Source organism: Eptesicus fuscus, chromosome 3 (assembly GCF_027574615.1).
Source record: "Eptesicus fuscus isolate TK198812 chromosome 3, DD_ASM_mEF_20220401, whole genome shotgun sequence".
Classification (NCBI taxonomy): Eukaryota; Metazoa; Chordata; class Mammalia; order Chiroptera; family Vespertilionidae; genus Eptesicus; species Eptesicus fuscus.
Window position 1 is genome coordinate 6,788,383 of NC_072475.1, and position 18,341 is coordinate 6,806,723.

Consider the following 18,341-nt stretch of genomic DNA (forward strand, 5'->3'; position numbering starts at 1 on the left):
ACAGTATAGACACAGCCCTGACTCGAGGGGCTGCCCTGGCGTCCTCTCCTCCTCCTCTTCCCGCTCCATTTGCGCCCCCGGACCGCAGGGAAGGCCAGGGTGGCCACCAGTGTGCGCGCCTGGAGGACGGGCTCCCGGACAAAGCTCCAGCGGACAGGGTCTCACGTGTACCCAGCAGACACGAGGAAACACGGATCTCCGTGACGACGTGCTCTCTGTCCGTGTCCACGCCCTGGCTCCGCACACGAGGGCGAGACGGAGCGGGCTCCTTCCCGGGAGCCGGAGAGGTTTCAAGTCACAGGGGAGCTGAGAGAGCAGAGCCCTTGGCGAAGGTATTAAACCGCGGACAGGGCGCTCCTGAGTCGATCTGGGAACGGCAATGGCTAACAGGTTGTGGTTTGGTGTTGCTGTTGTTTGAGAGCGAGAAAAACTCGGTCTAAAACTCTGATACCTTCCCCCTGGAGCTGAGGGGTCCGTCTGAATTTCAAACAAACACGGAACTGTACTACGAACTTCCGACCAGCGTCCTACACTCTGACACATCGGTCCCCTTATCATTGATCCGTGCATGTTACATGTCCGCCTGCATGTTACATGTCCGCCTGCCACGAGGAAGAACAGAAATCCTTCAGGCAACACACACCGTGAAAGTGACCATCTGTACCCAAAAGGCCTGCAGTGACCGCTGACCTGTGGGGACGAATGTGGTATCCATATATTTTGTAATGCCAGGTGCTGTTTTACAGTGATTGAAATGGGAATATAATCTTTACAAACAAAGTCTCGTTAAAAAAAAAAAGTCACTTTACAGTCCCTTGATTCCCGGGACACCTAGGAATTTTCAAATGCGCATTTTAAAGTGACATTCTTACACGCATTCTTCTAATTCCTCCCTCCAAAGAAAGGAAAGGATTCTGGAATTTTGGTTTTAGAAAGGTTTTAGCTCCTCGAGAGCTCTCTTACCCCTGAAATAGATGTTTGAGGGTTGACAGAAGTGTCTATACAAAGGAGTCCCCCCCAAATGCACATCCGTGACAAAAGCTGAGTTTTCGCAATAGCCTTTGAAACCTCATGGGGGGGGGGGGGGATGACTCTTATTAAGCCACCAGCACCGTTCACGCCAACGGCAACTGTCACCAAGCCCACGTCCCACACGTGGCACTTTCAGGAGTGGGGCAGCATGACAGCTGTGACGGAACCCCAGTGGCTGCTGACGCGGGAAGTGCTTTGAAAGACACGGAGGATATTACCGTTGTATAGCAAGCTTATCGTGTGTTCCCCTGGAAATAAAAACGCCCCCTCCAACCCCCCCGCCCCAAGTCTGCCAAGACTGTTCACAGTAGAATTCAGACGCGCTCCTGAGAGGCATCTGATGCAAGCCTGGCCTGTTTTTCACTAAACTTCCCTTCCCAAGACTCACACCTGAGACATAAAATCATTTCCTCTTTTGCCCTAAAAGTACTTGGTTTCAGCTATTGGCAATATTTGGCAAACCAACCTCGGACGAGAGAAAATGCAGGTATGTGGGTGTGGGCACCGCGTTCCCTCAGCTGCCCCTTACTGCTCCTACGTGCACCGGAGAGGCGTGCTGCACCCCTGCTTCGTGAGAGCCAGACCGGGGAAAAGCCCACGGTGCGAGCTTGTGACACTCCAGAGGAAGTGTACAACCCACGGAAGAAGTTACGTATCTCCCACTTGCAAACAGGCTCAGAGCACACTTAGAAAAGTGTTCAGCGTAATATGCATAGGATATATTCAGGATTTGCATAATTTTTCAAGTTCTATGGCTGATAGCAAAGGCAAATGTCTTCCCACATTTGTCGTAGTGTCTCCATTCCTATCGTAATTTCTCTCCTGACCCAAATCTGCCGGGGCCCCACCGCTCCGGCCCCGGGGCCCGCTGCGGGGTTCTATCCCGAGCAGCCAGCAGAAGAGGTGACCTACGCAGCGTCCACACTGACAGCACAGAGGGTCGTCTGCTCCTGTGGCGTGGACCCCCAACAATACCCGTTAGAGCAGAGTGGGTGACACGGAGGCCCAACCCCGGCCCACCCCGCCCCCTGCAGCATGTTCTTTAGTTCATCAAGTGAATCTCCTTCCGACCTGAGCCTCAGCCACGGGGCGGAGCCCGCCCTCTCCCCCGGCCTCGGGTGGTCAGCAGGCCTGGTCAGACTTGTCTTCCCCTTCAAAAGATGACGCTGTCGGGAAAACCCCAGCCGGACGAGCGCGCTGGCGCCCCACTCCGTCCTGGTGGGCTGCTGGCGGGGCCACATCTCCAGCATCGCCGCGAAGGAGGCCGCCCACCTCGGCCTACACACCGGGGTCCCTGGGGGCGCCGTTCACGGCAATCTTGCTTCTGTGCCTGGACAGCAGCTTCTTGTTGAGGATCCTGGAGAGCGTGGCCCCCTTCCTCCGCGGCCCCTCCGGCTGCTGGAGGAACACCAGGTCGTTGTGGGACTGGCTCAGGCTGGGGTCCTTCTGCTGATGCCGCCGGCGGAAGAACAGCTTTGCGCCTCTCCTTAAAATGCCTCCTGGAAGAGCAGAGCACAGGGGTTGGTCAGCGGGGCTGTGGACGAGAGGAGCCCCGGAGGGACTAGGCCCGTGGTCGGCAAACCGCGGCTCGCGAGCCACATGCGGCTCTTTGGCCCCTTGAGTGTGGCTCTTCCACAAAATACCACGGCCTGGGCGAGTCTGTTTTGAAGAAGTGGCGTTAGAAGAAGTTTAAGTTTTAAAAATGTGGCTCTCCAAAGAAACTTCCATCGTTGTCCTGTTGATATTTGGCTCTGCTGACTAATGAGTTTGCCGACCACTGGCCTAGGCCAAGTTGAAAAAGAAAAGAGGACACGCGAATGCCTCTAATAAGAAGCAGCTCATTACTCCAGGCGCATCGCTGTTTGCGTGAGAAAAACGACGGGCCTCTGGCTTGTGCAAAACACAAGACGAAATGAAAGGAGGATTATGACAGTAGAAGCAGTGAGCTGGACTACTGGTATCCATTCCAGGGCAGGGATTTCTGTCACTGACTCTAGTCAAACCAGACGCAGCAGCCTGTCCTGGCCTTGGCCTCTGGGGTCCCCTCAGCCCCTACCCCCTGATTGGGTATGGTTCCACCAATCTGTATGTAATACGGAGTGGAATATGCGATGCAAAAAAAATTAGCAGCAGCAAAAATAATTTCCACAGCAAGGCTTCCTTAAAGATCAAATGCAAGCTAACAGGGCAACAGAACTCACTAATCTTACCCTTTCACAAATTAGCTTAACGTGCCATTAACCAAGGCCCAGCAAAGTCAGGGAGCCTGTCCAGCGAGTCTGTGAAGTTCATTGCCAGTCACGGGGGTGTTAGTGACTTGGAAAGAAGAAAGACCTGCAGATCACAGAGGGAGCTTTATAGATAATTTGGCAATTCACTCTTTTCCTGATGGACAGGTCTGACAAGTTCTTCAACAGCCAAGACTCACAAAAATACCCACTTTGTCCCTAGTAAGGCATTAATCGCCATAGTGCCCTCTTGTGGATACTCTGGGAACAGCACCCCAGGAAGGATTAGTCACTATAGCGCTCTCTGGTGGACACTCTGGGAACAGAACCCTAGCAAGGGATTAGTCATGACAGCGCCATCTTGTGGACACTATGGGTGCAGCAACCTGTTAAGGGAATAATCACCGTAGCGCCCTCCTGTGGAACACTCTTGGAAACAGTACCCTACTAAGGGATTAGTCGCCATAGCGCCCTCTTGTGGACACTTTGGGAACAGTACCCTAGTAAAGTATTAGTTGCAATAGCACTCTATGGTAGGCAATCTGGGAACAGCATCCAAGTAAGGGATTAGTTGCCACAGCGCCATCTGGTGGACACTCGGAACAGCAGCATAGTAAAGTTGCCACAGCGTCATCTTGTGGACAATCTTGGAACAGCACTCTAGTAAGGGATTAGTCACCATCGTGCCGTCATGTGGACTCTCTTGCAACAGCACCCTGGCAAGGACTGGTCACCATAGCACCCTCTTATGGGCACACTGGGAACAGGAGCCTAGTAAGGGATCAGTCGTGAAAGCACCATCTTGTGGACAATCTTGGAACAGCAACCTAGTAAGAGATTAGTTGCCATAGTGCCCTTGTGTGGACACTCTTGGAACAGCACCCTGGGAAGGATTAGTCGCTATAGCACCCTCATGTGGACTCTCTTAGAACAAGACCCTGGTAAGGGGTTAGTTGCCATAGCACCCTCTTGTGGACACTCTGGGAACAGCAGCCTTGTAAAGTATTAGTCACAATAGCGCTCTCTGGTGGGCAATCTGGGAACAGCACCCTAGTAAGGGATTAGTTGCCATAGCGCCCTCTTGTGGACACTGGGGCACTCTTCTACCCTGGCCCTGTCTGCAGACTTTGGAGAATCAACACTTAACGGAGAAAAGCAGCATGGCCATGACTTTCGGAGGCCGCTTACTGAACCTGGCGTTGAGGATGAACCTCGTGTCCTGTGTGCCTAGGCTCAGCAGCAGAGTCACTCAAGAGTGCCAAGAAGTGGGCCTTTTTAATCTGCTCAAAGCTGTTGAAAAGACTTAAAAATATTTTTTCTCTGGATCCCATCAAGCAGTCTATTTTGAAAAATCTTAGGACACCTTTTGCAGTTATCTAAAGTTGATAGCCACGTGCAGGGTGTAATGATGGTTGGGAAAGGGATTGAGCAGGAGGGTGAGTGGCCTCGCTCTTATCCCTGGGCCTGGTGTGTGACATCTGTGGGCCATCTATGGCCGTTCCTGCAGCCATGCAAACCCCTGTGAGGCAGTGTCACAGAAGATCACCAGTTGGGGTGTGTTAGGTCACAGATCACCACCATCAACTGCACTTGACCTTGGGGTCTGGCCTGTGGCGTGCACGCAGTGGTGCCCATTGGCTAATTACCTGGTGTATCAAATGCCCGGGTGCAGTGAGGGAGCTCCCGGCCTGACCGGGTACGCTCGGGTTGGGGCCTAGGAGCTATTTCTGATGTGTAGGCACCTGCTTTCAGTTAAGCTTGGTGCCTGGAAGAACATATAACATGGGCTCTCACACTGGGATGGAGAGAGGCAGGAGGAGCAGAGGGGTCCACTCAGTGAAACTGGAATCTCACACTCCCACCCATCCCCCCAGGGAGTGTGGGGAGGGGAGCAGACCAGTCCACCCCCGGGTCAGCTGGAGGCTGGGGTCTCAGCAATCGGAGGGTCTCTCCCAGAGGCCCATCTCCAAAGCCCATGTCCTGTGTCCCTGGGGTCTGGAGCCAGGGCAAGGTGTGAGCAGCGGTGGTGTCCTGGGTTGGACTGTGTCTCTGTAACATTCACATGTTGGAGTCCTTATCCCCAGTACCACAGATGCTGGCCTTATTTAGAGACAGGGTCAATTCAGAAGTGACCAAGTCACAGTGCGGTCACTGGGGTGCACCCTAATCCAGTGAGACCCGTGTCCTTATAAACAGGGGAGACTTGGACCCAGACACAGGACTACCCATGTGAAGGTAAAGGCAGATATCGGGGTGCTGCAAATACAAGCCCAGGGATACCAGAGATGCCCCCCAACCACCAGTCGCCGGGGGAGACACAGGACAGGTTCTCTCTCACGGCCTCAGAGGAACCAACGAGCCCCCAGCCGGTTTCCCTGACGTGACAGGACCCGTCGTGGCTTCTGTGGGACAGCATCAGCTCCTTGGGCAGAGGGCTGTCAGGCGAGGGGAAGTTCGCAATTCTACAGGCTGGAGCCCCGGACACCGCTCCCACCCACCTCAGAGGGAGCCCTCAGCCCTGCTGACCCGCGAGGACGCCGAGGCCCCCAGAGGCGATGTGCTCTTTCCTGCTAACGTGGGCCCAGAGCGGGCGCCCATGTCCTCCTGCTTGCTCTTCTGTGCTGCTGCGGTGCTGTCTGAGCTACACGGGGATGGGGTCCCACTGAGAAGTGGCCGGCAGGTGTCTGTGAAGGACACGTCGTGGGCGGTCCCCGGGGAGGCCTCCAGAGGGCCAGGCGGATTGCAGCCGCCAGAGGAGGTCACGGAGCTCAGCCTGAGCCCCGCAGGGGCTCGGAGAGGCTTTCTGGAGGCTGCGGCTCTGAGGGGCCTGCTGGGGGTGCGGGGCGGGGAGGGTGTTCTAGTGAGGCCAACCCTTCTCCAGGGCCCACAGCTGAACTATTAAACAGGAAGAGTAATGAGCATTAAGCACAGGTGATTCCATCATCGTGTCTCCATAAAGAAAGCCTGTTTGTTTAGACGTGGCCACCACATCGCAATTACCTTCGGGGTAAATAGCGCCAGGAGGACTCGACCACTCGCGGTGGGCGAGGCCCGTAGCAGACAGGCAAGCAGGCCCCTCGGCAGCAGGAGGAACACTGCATGGAGCTGCCGCGCGCTCAGTTTCCTGGGTCAGCTCGGCCCGAGCACCGGTGATCCCGTCAAACCTGGCCTGGGTGCTGCTGTGGAGGCACCCGGAGGGCCTGGTTGGCACCCACGCCCAGGTGGCCTGAACTGACGATGACCCTGTATGTGGATGGCCTCCTCCCAACCAGCTAAATGCCTGAAGGGCAAAACCCAAGGTTTCCTGGAGAAAAGAAATTCTGCCTCCAGACTCCCTCGTCAGCTCCTGCTGCGCCTCCCGCCTTCAATTTCAGCCCCGTCAGCCCCAGAGTCACTGAGCCCATTCCCTGGTTCGGAGCCTGCTGGTGCCGGTGCTCGGAGAACCCTGACCGACGATGCCTACTAGCCTGGTACCCACAGAGTCCGGGGAGGAGCCGGGCTGGGGGGGCTTGCCAAGCCTGACTCCTTTTCCCTGCTGCCTGCTCCCCCGCCAGGCAAGAAGCGAGACTCAGCCACGGCCTTAACGACTCCGGAGGGTACAACGGGAAGGCCACGTGATGTGAAATTTGAGGCAAATAACCGAAATTGTAAATGGGGGACAGGAAGAAGGGGAAAAAACCGTTCCCTGGTTCTAGCAAAGTTAAAGACTGAAGAATAAACAATATATGGAGGGATTTAACATTTTTTCCTAAGTGACAGCTTGAATCAATATATGCCTGTGTTTCCACAGAGTTTAACAGACATAAACAGCTCACTGAGGAATTTGTCTTAAACCCTAATAAGTCGGAAAACTGACCAAAGCAACCTCCTAGACCGCAGTCTGCTGCCCACAGAGCAGTGTGGGCCTCAGGCGGACCCGGGACGGTCGGGTATCACGGTGACCGCCCGTTTTTAAAAAATTATGTGTTTTTTTATTGAGAGAAAGCGGAAGGGAGAGGAAGAGAGAGGGATACGCCAACATCCATTGGCTGCCTGCTGCACGCCCTCTGCTGGGGATGGAGGCCGCAACCTGGCCAGTGCCCTGACTGGGAATTGAACCAGTGACCTCTTGGTGCCTGGGTCAACGCTCAACTACTGAGCCACACTGCCCAGGCGTCAGTGACCACACGCTTTAGACCTGGAGGAAGTTAGGGGCCAGTCTGTGTGCATGTCGTAGCGAGGCTGTTTTGGCCCAACAGGTAACAGAGACCTGCCCTCCCCAGGTTGGCTGAGACAAAGGCGCTACACTAACGGAGCAGGGAATACACTGGCACCCCGGGAAGTAAAACTAGCAAGGTGGGGGGAAGAAGGGAAGGACGGGGAGGCACTCCTGCTATGTTACAGCACACGCTTTTGTCACAGCAAGGCTACAGTTTAAAAATACACGTATGAGACAAAGACCACTTACTGTGTGGGCAATCAACTCTGGCTGGCACAGCGATCCTCTTAAGGAAAAGGGAATGAGCAGGAGATGGAGAGGAGGCAACAAGCATCGAGAGCAAAACGAGAATGAAAGACGGTGAGTGCGGGAGCACTGACGTGGCACACACATGCGAGTCGCTGGGCAGGGCGCTCGGCAGCCTTTGCTCACTCATTCGCGTGTTTGTGCTGCGTTGCGGTAAAACACGCGCGACGCACACTCGACCACCTCAGCCGTCTCCGGGGCCCGGGTCAGGAGTGGGAAGCGCACTCACATTGCCGTGCAACCACGTCCACGCTGCGTGAGCTAAACACAGCCCCGACCTTGGGGAGTAAACTGCTTGTATTGCCTGCGGCGTCACCTCTGCAAACAGCAGACTCCAGGATTCTGCACCCGCAGCCACGCTCGGAAACCCAGCACCGACCTCCCTGCTGCCCCAGAAGATACGGGCTCTTCGGCCAAAACCACCAGCTTTGGTTTGAAATGAGAGAAAACGCCCCAGGCCCGCTCCCTGTACCACCGGTTCAAACCTGTTGGTGGAAAACAGCAACGACGTGGCCCCGAATCACAGCCACGTCTAGAGCCTGACACCACCTCAGAGGGGCTGAGTGCAAATCGCTTCGAGCGTGGGACCCGGGGGCAGTTTCACTCCCCGCCCGTCTGTCCCTTTTAAAGCCCCGTCTGCAGTGCCCCGGGCTCCACATCCTCGCAGCCGCCCCAAATGCCAGCCTCGGGCGGCCCCCACCGGCCTGGCACCTCGGTCCCCAAAAGTGCCTTTTTGGAGGGTGCCATCCACCGGGCTGGCGGCGGGACAGGAGCGGGAGGGCCACACACAGCAGGATGGGAACCCCAGGGGGAGGAGAAGCAAGGGAGGGGGGGGAGAGGAGAAGCAGGGGAGGAGAAGCAGGAGGAGGAGAAGCAGGGGGAGGAGGAGGAGAAGCAGGGGGAGGAGAAGCAGGAGGAGGAGAAGCAGGGGGAGGAGGAGGAGAAGCAGGGGGAGGAAGAGGAGAAGCAGGGGGAGGAGGAGAAGCAGGGGGAGGAGGAGGAGAAGCAGGGGGAGGAGGAGGAGAAGCAGGGGGAGGAGAAGCAGGGGGAGGAGAAGCAGGGGGAGGAAGAGGAGAAGCAGGAGGAGGAGAAGCAGGAGGAGGAGAAGCAGGGGGAGGAAGAGGAGAAGCAGGGGGAGGAGGAGGAGAAGCAGGGGGAGGAGGAGAAACAGGGGGAGGAGGAGGAGAAGCAGGGGGAGGAGAAGCAGGGGGAGGAGGAGGAGGAGAAGCAGGGGGAGGAGGAGGAGGAGAAGCAGGGGGAGGAGAAGCAGGGGGAGGAGGAGGAGGAGAAGCAGGGGGAGGAGAAGCAGGGGGAGGAGAAGCAGGGGAGGAGGAGGAGAAGCAGGGGGAGGAGGAGGAGAAGCAGGAGGAGGAGAAGCAGGGGGAGGAGAAGCAGGGGGAGGAGAAGCAGGGGAGGAGGAGAAGCAGGGGGAGGAGGAGGAGGAGAAGCAGGAGGAGGAGAAGCAGGAGGAGGAGAAGCAGGGGGAGGAGAAGCAGGGGGAGGAGGAGGAGAAGCAGGGGGAGGAGGAGGAGGAGGAGAAGCAGGGGAGGAGAAGCAGGGGGAGGAGAAGCAGGGGGAGGAGGAGGAGGAGAAGCAGGGGGAGGAGGAGGAGAAGCAGGGGGAGGAGAAGCAGGGGGAGGAGAAGCAGGGGGAGGAGGAGGAGGAGAAGCAGGGGGAGGAGGAGGAGAAGCAGGGGGAGGAGGAGGAGAAGCAGGGGGAGGAGAAGCAGGGGGAGGAGGAGGAGAAGCAGGGGGAGGAGGAGGAGAAGCAGGGGGAGGAGGAGAGAAGCAGGAGGAGGAGAAGCAGGGGGAGGAGAAGCAGGGGGAGGAGGAGGAGGAGAAGCAGGGGGAGGAGGAGGAGGAGGAGAAGCAGGGGAGGAGAAGCAGGGGGAGGAGAAGCAGGGGGAGGAGGAGGAGGAGAAGCAGGGGGAGGAGAAGCAGGGGGAGGAGGAGGAGGAGAAGCAGGGGGAGGAGGAGGAGAAGCAGGGGAAGGAGGAGGAGAAGCAGGGGGAGGAGAAGCAGGGGGAGGAGGATGAGAAGCAGGAGGAGGAGAAGCAGGGAGAGGAGAAGCAGGGGGAGGAGGAGGAGGAGAAGCAGGGGGAGGAGGAGGAGGAGAAGCAGGGGAGGAGAAGCAGGGGGAGGAGAAGCAGGGGGAGGAGGAGGAGAAGCAGGGGGAGGAGAAGCAGGGGGAGGAGGAGGAGGAGAAGCAGGGGGAAGAGGAGGAGAAGCAGGAGGAGGAGAAGCAGGGGGAGGGGGAGGAGAAGCAGGGGGAGGAGGAGGAGAAGCAGGAGGAGGAGAAGCAGGGGGAGGAGGAGGAGAAGCAGGGGGAGGAGAAGCAGGAGGAGGAGAAGCAGGGGGAGTAGGAGGATGGCCAGGGGCCCGGAAATGGACCTGGGTCAGCGAGGCTGGCCTTTCAGAGTGACCCGGGCAGCGGGTGGGAGGCCTGGGTTCTGAGTGGAAAGAAGGGAGGGAAGGGCAGCCCCTGCCTGCCTCGGGCCAGGTGAGTCCTGGGGCCCTGGGGCTGCCCTGGCCCTGGACAAAGACCAGGCCAGAGCGGGGGTGCTGCCCCGTGGGCCGGCAGCCACGCTGCCTCTTCCACAACCCGGGCCCGGAGGTCACGCACGGGTCATGGCTTCCCAAGTCACTCCGGTCACAAGCCTCAGTCCACAGAGGACGCACCCAAGACCAGGGGAATGGAGGCCGCGGACCTTCCTCACGGGGTCTAGACTCCGTACCCCGGAACCACCTCCTTCCTCTCTCTTCTCCTCATCTTCAGCTCCTCCCGTCTGTGCCCCGGCTGGAGGGTGGCTCCCGGGAGAGGCAGGAAGCCAATGGGACGGAGGCGGTGAGGATGGACACAGACGCCCCTATCGTGGGTTCCCACCCGGACCAGGGACATGGGGCCACGGTGCGGCTGGGGTTGCCCTGAGCACTGCAGGCTGCTGAGCAGCCCCCTGAGCCAGCAGCACCCACTCTCACTGCGACAAGGGAAGCTGTCTCCCGACACTGCTAACGTCCCCGGGCATTGGGCACACCCGCCTGTCTGAGCACCGCTGGTCCCCGGTACCAGGAGCCCCGGGGCAGAGAGGCCGAGGCAGGACCGCTGACCGGGCTCCCGCCTGGCACTTCCTGCCGTCTATGCGCTCGGGGCCGAGGACTTAACACCGGTCACACCCGCCACTCCAGTCGGCTCAGGGCCCGTGCCGTCTTCCTCCCCGGGGCTCCCGCCTGCCTGGCGCGCAGGGTTTGGAGGGAGGAGGGCAGAGCAGTGGGCACGTCCCCAGTTACGAGGAGGGAGCTGAGCCTCGGCGAGTCCTGAAGCCTCATCTGGAACTGGCCCCAGGCCCAGACTCCACTCCCTCCCGCCCTGCCGTCCGAAGTGCCGTACGGGGAGGAATTCCCACATTAAGGCCCCGGCCGAGAGCTAATGGAAGGGCAGGTCATTCTAGTGAAATGATCACCTCATCCGGACACACACTGAGTTGATGGGTTCCCTTTCTGGAAGCTTCTCTCTCCAGGGGAGGGTTAGGTTCCAGCCAGGAGGTGTGGTTTGGTTTTGGTTGGAAGGGAGCGTCTGAGAGGCACCAATGAGCAGAGATGCCAACCTCCACACTTAGGGGGCCCTGTTCTGGGGGTGGGGCAGACAGAGGAGGGGTCCCTCCGAGCATGAACCCCACCATCCATTCAGAAGGACGCTGAAGCCCTGCCCTGCACCCCCTGCCCAGGCGGCTCAGACCTTCAACGCAGGCGTCTGTGCGGGAACTTGGGGGTGGGATGCTGCAGAGGAGGGACAGGAAGCAGACAAGGAGAACTAGAAGCTTGGAAACCAGCACAAGAGCAAAGCCATCCGCGGTTGGTTTCGGGGTGCAGGGTCACGTACCTTTATGCTTTTTGGGAGCCCCTGGCTCCCAGACATTCAGGGAGCTCTCCGACAGCTCATCCCCGTCGGGGTCCAGCGGGGCGTGGCCGTCCCACGCCTCAGCCTGCGACTCCTTCTCCGAGTCCCAGGAGGCCAGCTCGCAGTCCTGGGGCCCCGGGGCCGGCGAGGCCCGGGCTGAGGCCTCCTCCTCCTCCTCCTCCTCCTCCTCCTCCTTCTCCTCGGGCGGGGCAGAGGCCACGGCCACCCCCGGCTGGGACGCGGTGTCCTCCTGGCAGTTGCTGTCCATGGAGGCCGCGTAGTCCAGCATCAGGGCAGCGTCACTGTCCTGAGAGAGAGAGGTCTGTCCAGGGAGAGAGAAAACGTCAGGGTGAGGGAAGGTTAAAGGACACATGGAATTAGTCCCAACATCCTGACTAATTTCCAAGTGTCAGAGAGCCGCCCCCCCCACCCCCTGCCCCCGGAGGCAGCTCCTTTAACATGGCGGCTGTGCCCGCCAGAGCGGCTCAGGTGGTGGCTGTCGTCCCATGCACGGGAAGGTTGCTGGTTCGATTCCCAGTCAGGGCACATAACTGGGCTGTGGGTTTAATCCCCAGTCAGGGAGCATACACAAGGCAACCAACCGATGCCTGCCTCTCTCTCTCTCTCTCTCTCTCTCTCTCTCTCTCTCTCTCTCTCTCTCTCTCTCCCCGCCTCCTTCTCCCTTTCCCTCTCCCTCTCTCTAAGCATGTCCTAAGTGAGACTTTTTAAAAATTAAATTAAATTTTAAAAGAACTGAATATTTATATATATAAATATGTATATATATTGGCAGCTGCATGTCGGGGGGCGGAAACTCAGTCACTGCAAAGGGGCACAGCCTGAGCTGGGAATCTGGAAGGGGTCGGGGGAGGTGACATCCCTGCCCCAGCACATGGGCCGGCCAGGCGCCTGTGGGAACCCCGGGGGTGAGGTGGAAGAGTGAGTTTGTCCTTGTAAGTCTCGGAGAGGTCATAGGGTAACCCCGGAGCCCCAGATTCAGTCTGTCTTTGAATCTTTGTTTCTACAGCATTTTTAGGTTTCCTGAAAGCAGAAACGAATTGGTAGGCACCGTGTACCCTAAGAATTACACGTGTAAAACCTGTGTAGGTGCTAATCTAACCTGGGCTGGGAGTCAGGGAAGTGTCTCTTTGGAGGGTGGGAAGTGACTATGGGGGGACATGGGGCTGGTCTGTGGTTCTGACCCGGGAGCAGGTGCGCAGGAGCGTCTGCTCAGCGCCCATGAACTGCACTTTCTGATTCGAGTGCTGGCTGGCAGGAGTGCCCACTCACTCGAGGTCGGACAAAGTGAGCAAATGTTAAGGTCCATGAGCTCCTAATGGTCTACAATGAAGCCTTAGAGGAGATGACCGGAGTCTCATCCTCATTTCATTCCCATGTACCCAGAACTTCCACAAACAAAACAAACACCCGCCGTGGGTCAGGGAGCTTCCAGAGACGCCATCGCCGCCTGCTGGCTGTTGCTGGAAGTGCATGCAGAAACCAGAGAGGCATGACCTGCCTGCTCTTGGGTGCTGCTGCTGAAGGCCACCAGCCGGCTGTGCCTGCTGGGACTTGGGCACCGGCCACCCATGCCCTGAGATTAATGGCAACATGGTGACTCACCGCTGGCACCTCCCATGACCCACTCTGGCCTCTCTCCTGGTGGCTGGGAGCGCAGGGCCCTCCTGTCCCACCCTCCGGTGCCCTCAACCAATCAACTTGCCCGCAGGGTTCAGCAATTCCTCCTCCTGGGTCCCTCCCACCATCGCATCTCCCAGCTCTGCCTCCACGGCTCACATGCCCCTTGGGGAGGGGGATGAGCTGCCGGAGAGCTCCCTGGGTGTCTGAAATGTTAGAACAGCGTCAGGACAGCCACGTGGGCCCTGGCCGAGGGGCTGGCCTCTCCGGCCGCCTCGCCTGCCTGGCGCCCACCGGGGACGGCCTCGCACCCACCATCCGCTCTGGACAAACGTCACAGAGCAACAGAAAGGAGGGGATCGGAACAGGTTTAAAAACAAGCTCCATGCCTCTGAGTGCAAAGGGCATAACACGCATTGCGAAACGTTGATACGGTTTGGAAACGTGTAAGGTGGAAAGTGAAAGCGCCCCAGAGTCAAGCGGTGATAAGGGTGGAGGTGCCGTCCCCAGGGGGAGTCTGACGTCACGCCGGCCTTTCTCTTTCAATGACGTTTCTTCAAATGATTCACCGACCTCTCAGCAGCCACCGCACCCCGGTGGGCAACGGCCGCGTTTCCTTCATCCACAGGGCGAGCTGCATGAAGGAGATGCCGCGAACCGCCCCCTGGCGGGGTGAGGGGCCTAACCTGACCTTGTAAACATCGACGGAGAGCCCAGCCAGCTCCCGCGAGGGAGGGACAGCGGGAGGGACAGCGGCTGGGGCCACGCCAGCCCCGGGCGCGCACCTTGGAGATCCCTGATATGATGATGGTGCTCCTCTTCCGCGGCGACTTCAGCTTCAGCTTCGAGGACTCGCTGAGCTGCCGGATGGCGACCTCGGCCACTGGATCGGAGCCACTCAACACCAGCAGCTCTGCGGGGGGAGGGCAGCGCTGACGCCTCTGTGGCCCCGCCGCGGGCCCCTGACTCTGCGTGACACTCACGGAAGGGGACACGAGTGCGTCTGGGTGTGAGCCACTGCTCGGGGGAGGGGATGGAAGACCGTGAGAGCAGGTGAACAAAAGGCCGCTGACCTTTCGGGGACCTGGACCTTCGAGGGGCAGAGCAGTCACTCCCGTCCCTGGGAGACTGGCGACCACGGCTAGTGTCAGGCTGAGGGGCCAGCGCGTACAAGCAGCCCCTCCCCACAGCCAGTACCACACACGGGCAACATCTGGGGACACTCCGCACGCCCTGGCGCCGTGCATGGGCTCTGTGCACGTTACCTCATTCACCTGTCCCCAGGCCCTGAAGTGGGTCCTTCTGAACCCTCGATTGAGAAACGGGGAAAGTGCCAGGCAGCCAGGTCGGCGGCGGAGCGGGATGCCCAGCCCCTGTTCTGCCAGAGGAAGATGAAAGGGGGCAATATATCACAGAGCAGGGTGTAAAACAGGGGTGGGGAGCCTCTGGCCCGAGGGCCGGTAAGGCCCACAAAAGGGGTGGGTTAATTACACGAACGATATTATAAATATCCCAATGGCCCTTGGCAGGAAAAAGGTTCCCGTTCCTGATGTAAAAGCGAGTTTTCTCAGCTCAGTTTCAGCCGTGGCCTGCAGGGACAGGTGCTCCTTGTCAAAGGGTGTGGTGGCAGGAGGATACAGCGGAGCTGCCTGGCCATGCCCCAGGGTGAGGAGCAGGAGGCCAGAGAAGGGGTTGGGAGGATGCTTTAGGAGGGAGCGGTGCTGTGATTCCCAATGACTCCAACGGACAGGAAGGGAGCGGGGCCGGGGGACCCTGCAGGGCTGCGTCCCGGGAATCACGAAAACTCCCACAGGGACAGAGACCATTTTCGACTCCCACGGGCCGAGAGGATCCAGAACATCCTAAGACAGCACCCGTCAAGGGAGACCCCCCCCTCCACCCCCAGGCCCACCTGCTCCTCCTTGCCCCACCCCTGACCTTGGCAAGATCAGACACAGACTCAGGAATGGGCAGCGGAGCCAGAAAAAAGCTGCCCACCTGCCCCTTCTCCGACCGCAGGCCCACGAGCCCCACGTTTAGGTTGTGCTGTGATTTAGAGACGGCAGCACAGCTCTTTAAAGTCGTCCCGAAAGTGACCGTAACATGGGAAATGGGCAGCCCGCGTTCTGGGGGGACCCCTCCTGCCCAGCGGGTGTCAGGGACCGCTGGAGACCAAACTAAAGTTGGCTTTCAATTACATCGAGTCCCACCTACTTCATGATAGTCACGTAGCTGGTATGTTGAAAAGAGAAAAAGGAATGTTCAGGAATTTCATAAAGTGAGGCCGGAGCTGGGTTCTGCGTTCATTATGTTACAGCGCCTCCTTCACTACAGCAGGGTGCTAACCCTTCCTGGTCTTCAATCAACTTCGATTTCCCTCTTTTTCCAGTGCTTAACTTACTACTCAAAAGAACTTCCCAAACTCCCCAAACGAATGCTCCCCTCATCAGGGCCAAGGCAGAGGGAGGAGCCCAGGGGGGCAGAGGGAGGAGCCCAGAGGGACAGAGGGAGGAAGCCAGAGGGGCAGAGAGAGGAGTTCAGAGGGACAGAGGGAGGAGCTCAGAGGGGCAGAGGGAGGAGCTCAGAGGGACAGAGGGAGGAGCTCAGAGGGACAGAGGGAGGAGCCCAGAGGGACAGAGGGAGGAGCTCAGAGGGACAGAGGGAGGAGCTCAGAGGGACAGAGGGAGGAGCCCAGAGGGGCAGAGGGAGGAGCCCAGAGGGGCAGAGGGAGGAGCCCAGAGGGACAGAGGGCGGAGCTCAGAGGGACAGAGGGAGGAGCTCAGAGGGACAGAGGGAGGAGCCCAGAGGGACAGAGGGAGGAGCCCAGAGGGGCTGAGGGAGGAGCCCAGGGGGACAGAGGGAGGAGCTCAGAGGGGCAGAGGGAGGAGCTCAGAGGGACAGAGGGAGGAGCCCAGAGGGACAGAGGGAGGAGCCCAGAGGGACAGAGGGAGGAGCCCAGGGGGACAGAGGGAGGAGCTCAGAGGGACAGAGGGAGGCTGTGGGGCGGCGTTACCTGTGTCAGAAGAAGACAAGGTTTTGCTGACGGGAGGGCTGTGGCAGGAGATGGCCTGGACGGAGATGTCCTTCTCGATCACCCTCACCTTGACCGGCGTCCGCAGCGGAGACTCTGCCAGGGACAAACGCTGGTTAGCACACGGCGCCTGAACCCGTCACCGGGGCGTGAGATCACACCTCACGTCAACTGGATCTCGTGACGTTGGCGAAGGCACGGCCAAACCTCAAGACTGCTTAACAATCTCTTACTCTCTTCTCTCTTTTGGGGGTGGGGTTGCCAAAAAGGGGTGCTGGGAACTCAGGTTTAAATAAAATTTCAGAAATGCTTTCCCTGAGGGAGAGTTTCATGTTCTGTTTTGCATTCATAACAGAATGCAAAGCAGTCTATGCTGGGAAGATACTACCTCAGGATAAGCAGAAACACCGTCTGAATTTAAAAAACGATAATCATACAGGTGTCTCCCAGGCCGTGCTGTGGGGACAGGTACAGAATTCCGCTGCATCCGAAATGGCGGCCCATCGAGCCCTCTAACCCATGATCTTAACATAAGAAACCCACACCGACCACGTGCATCCCTGTCTCAGAGAGCGTGGTGCCCCCGCCCCCTGACCGTCACGGAGTAATTAAGTGATTAAGTTAACCAGCTGTGTCATCCAGGATCTCAGTTTTAGCTTCAGAACAGACTACAAGGTTGTCATTCGACAAACCAGGAAGATAATTTAAAAAAGAAAAGAAAAAGCTACACAGAAGACTTGCCCATCACCACGACCCCGTGCCAGGAGATGTGCTTAATCACCACCCGGTGCCGGCACTCTGCCCCCCGGGACTCGGAGAGACCGCTGTGCCCTCTCACCCGAGCTCAGCGGGGACGCCCTCCCGGCGTCGAAGCGCGGCTTGCTCTTCACGGCGGTGACGGTCGTGACCACGGTCCCGCAGGGCATCACCGTGCGGTCCTTCTCCACCTTGGCAGCAGGAACAGGCGGGGGGGTGTGCCAGGATTTCGCCTCCGCGGGTTCCACGTAACAGAACTGCGGAGAAGGCCGCCCGTGGGTTGGACGGTCAGTGCCAGGACCGCCCGCCCGGCCCGCTGACCTCCTCGGCACCCCGATCGCTCCGTGGGGGTCAGAATGAAGGACGTTAGTATTAGAATGAACGCAGGTTCCCCCCCCCCCCCCCCCCCCCCGGGACTGACACAGGCGGGCGAGACCCAGGCCCCAGCCCAGCCCTGCAGCGCACACGATGGGGACAAAGGCCGGAGGAACAACAAACGGCCCTTGGGCCAGGCCCTCGGGAAACGGCCGCGGACCCCTCGGCCAGGTCGGGGCAGGAACTCCTCGGAGGAGCTTCGTTTCGCGGTCAAGCCAGAGGCAGACTCTGACGGACAACGGAGATGCCCCTCCTCTGGGGGGGGAACCTGGCCACGCACCTCCGCGGTGACCGACCCCAGGGCCGCGCTGTCCGCCGACGGCCCGCGGGTCAGCAGGAAGCTCTGCGGCCCGGACGGCTGCTTCCTGAACAAATCCAGAGGGATGGTCGCCGTCGCCAGCGGAGCTGGAAGACAGGACACGGCGGTGAGCGAGCGCTGTGGACGTTCCCGGCCCAGCGGGACGGCCGGGGGGAGCGGCTGCAGCCAGACCGACCCCTGATCGCGCCCTGTTCGCTGGAAAACGTCCGACCAGTGTCAGGGTCAGAAACAGAGGCGGCTGAGAGGTGTGACGCTCCGGGCAGCGTGGGAACCTGCACGGCGGGCGACACAGCTGCTCGGAAGACGGATACAAGTTAGAATCTGGGCGGCGGATGACAGAACCGTTCCACGTCGGTTCAGGCAACGGGTAACTGTTCCAGGGACGTGTGAGAACAGCCCCGTTTGTAACACACCCTAAGGAACTGAGGGGTGAAAGGCCCATGACGTATAGAATTGCCCTCAGATGGTCCCCACATGTACCCTCGTGTGTGTGTGTGTGTGCGTGTGTGCGCGTGTTAGAGAGAGAGCATGCGCACAAGCGAGAGTGACCAAGTGTGAGCA

The 18,341-nt window shown here is 59.0% G+C and overlaps 1 protein-coding gene across 1 annotated transcript in view; it reads right to left on the reverse strand.

The window, feature by feature from the left end:
• Positions 1 to 1,301: 1,301 nt before the first annotated feature.
• C2CD2 (C2 calcium dependent domain containing 2) overlaps positions 1,302 to 18,341 on the reverse strand; it is a 53,530-nt gene continuing 36,490 nt past the window's right edge. Inside the window, exons 9-14 of the mRNA XM_008145776.3 lie at positions 17,742 to 17,866; positions 17,169 to 17,343; positions 16,313 to 16,426; positions 14,085 to 14,212; positions 11,644 to 11,983; positions 1,302 to 2,531 (exon numbers count right to left, since the gene is read on the reverse strand). Of these exons, the coding sequence (XP_008143998.2) occupies positions 2,311 to 2,531; positions 11,644 to 11,983; positions 14,085 to 14,212; positions 16,313 to 16,426; positions 17,169 to 17,343; positions 17,742 to 17,866 (1,103 nt within the window). The 3' untranslated portion in view covers positions 1,302 to 2,310. The remainder of the gene's footprint in view (positions 2,532 to 11,643; positions 11,984 to 14,084; positions 14,213 to 16,312; positions 16,427 to 17,168; positions 17,344 to 17,741; positions 17,867 to 18,341) is intronic.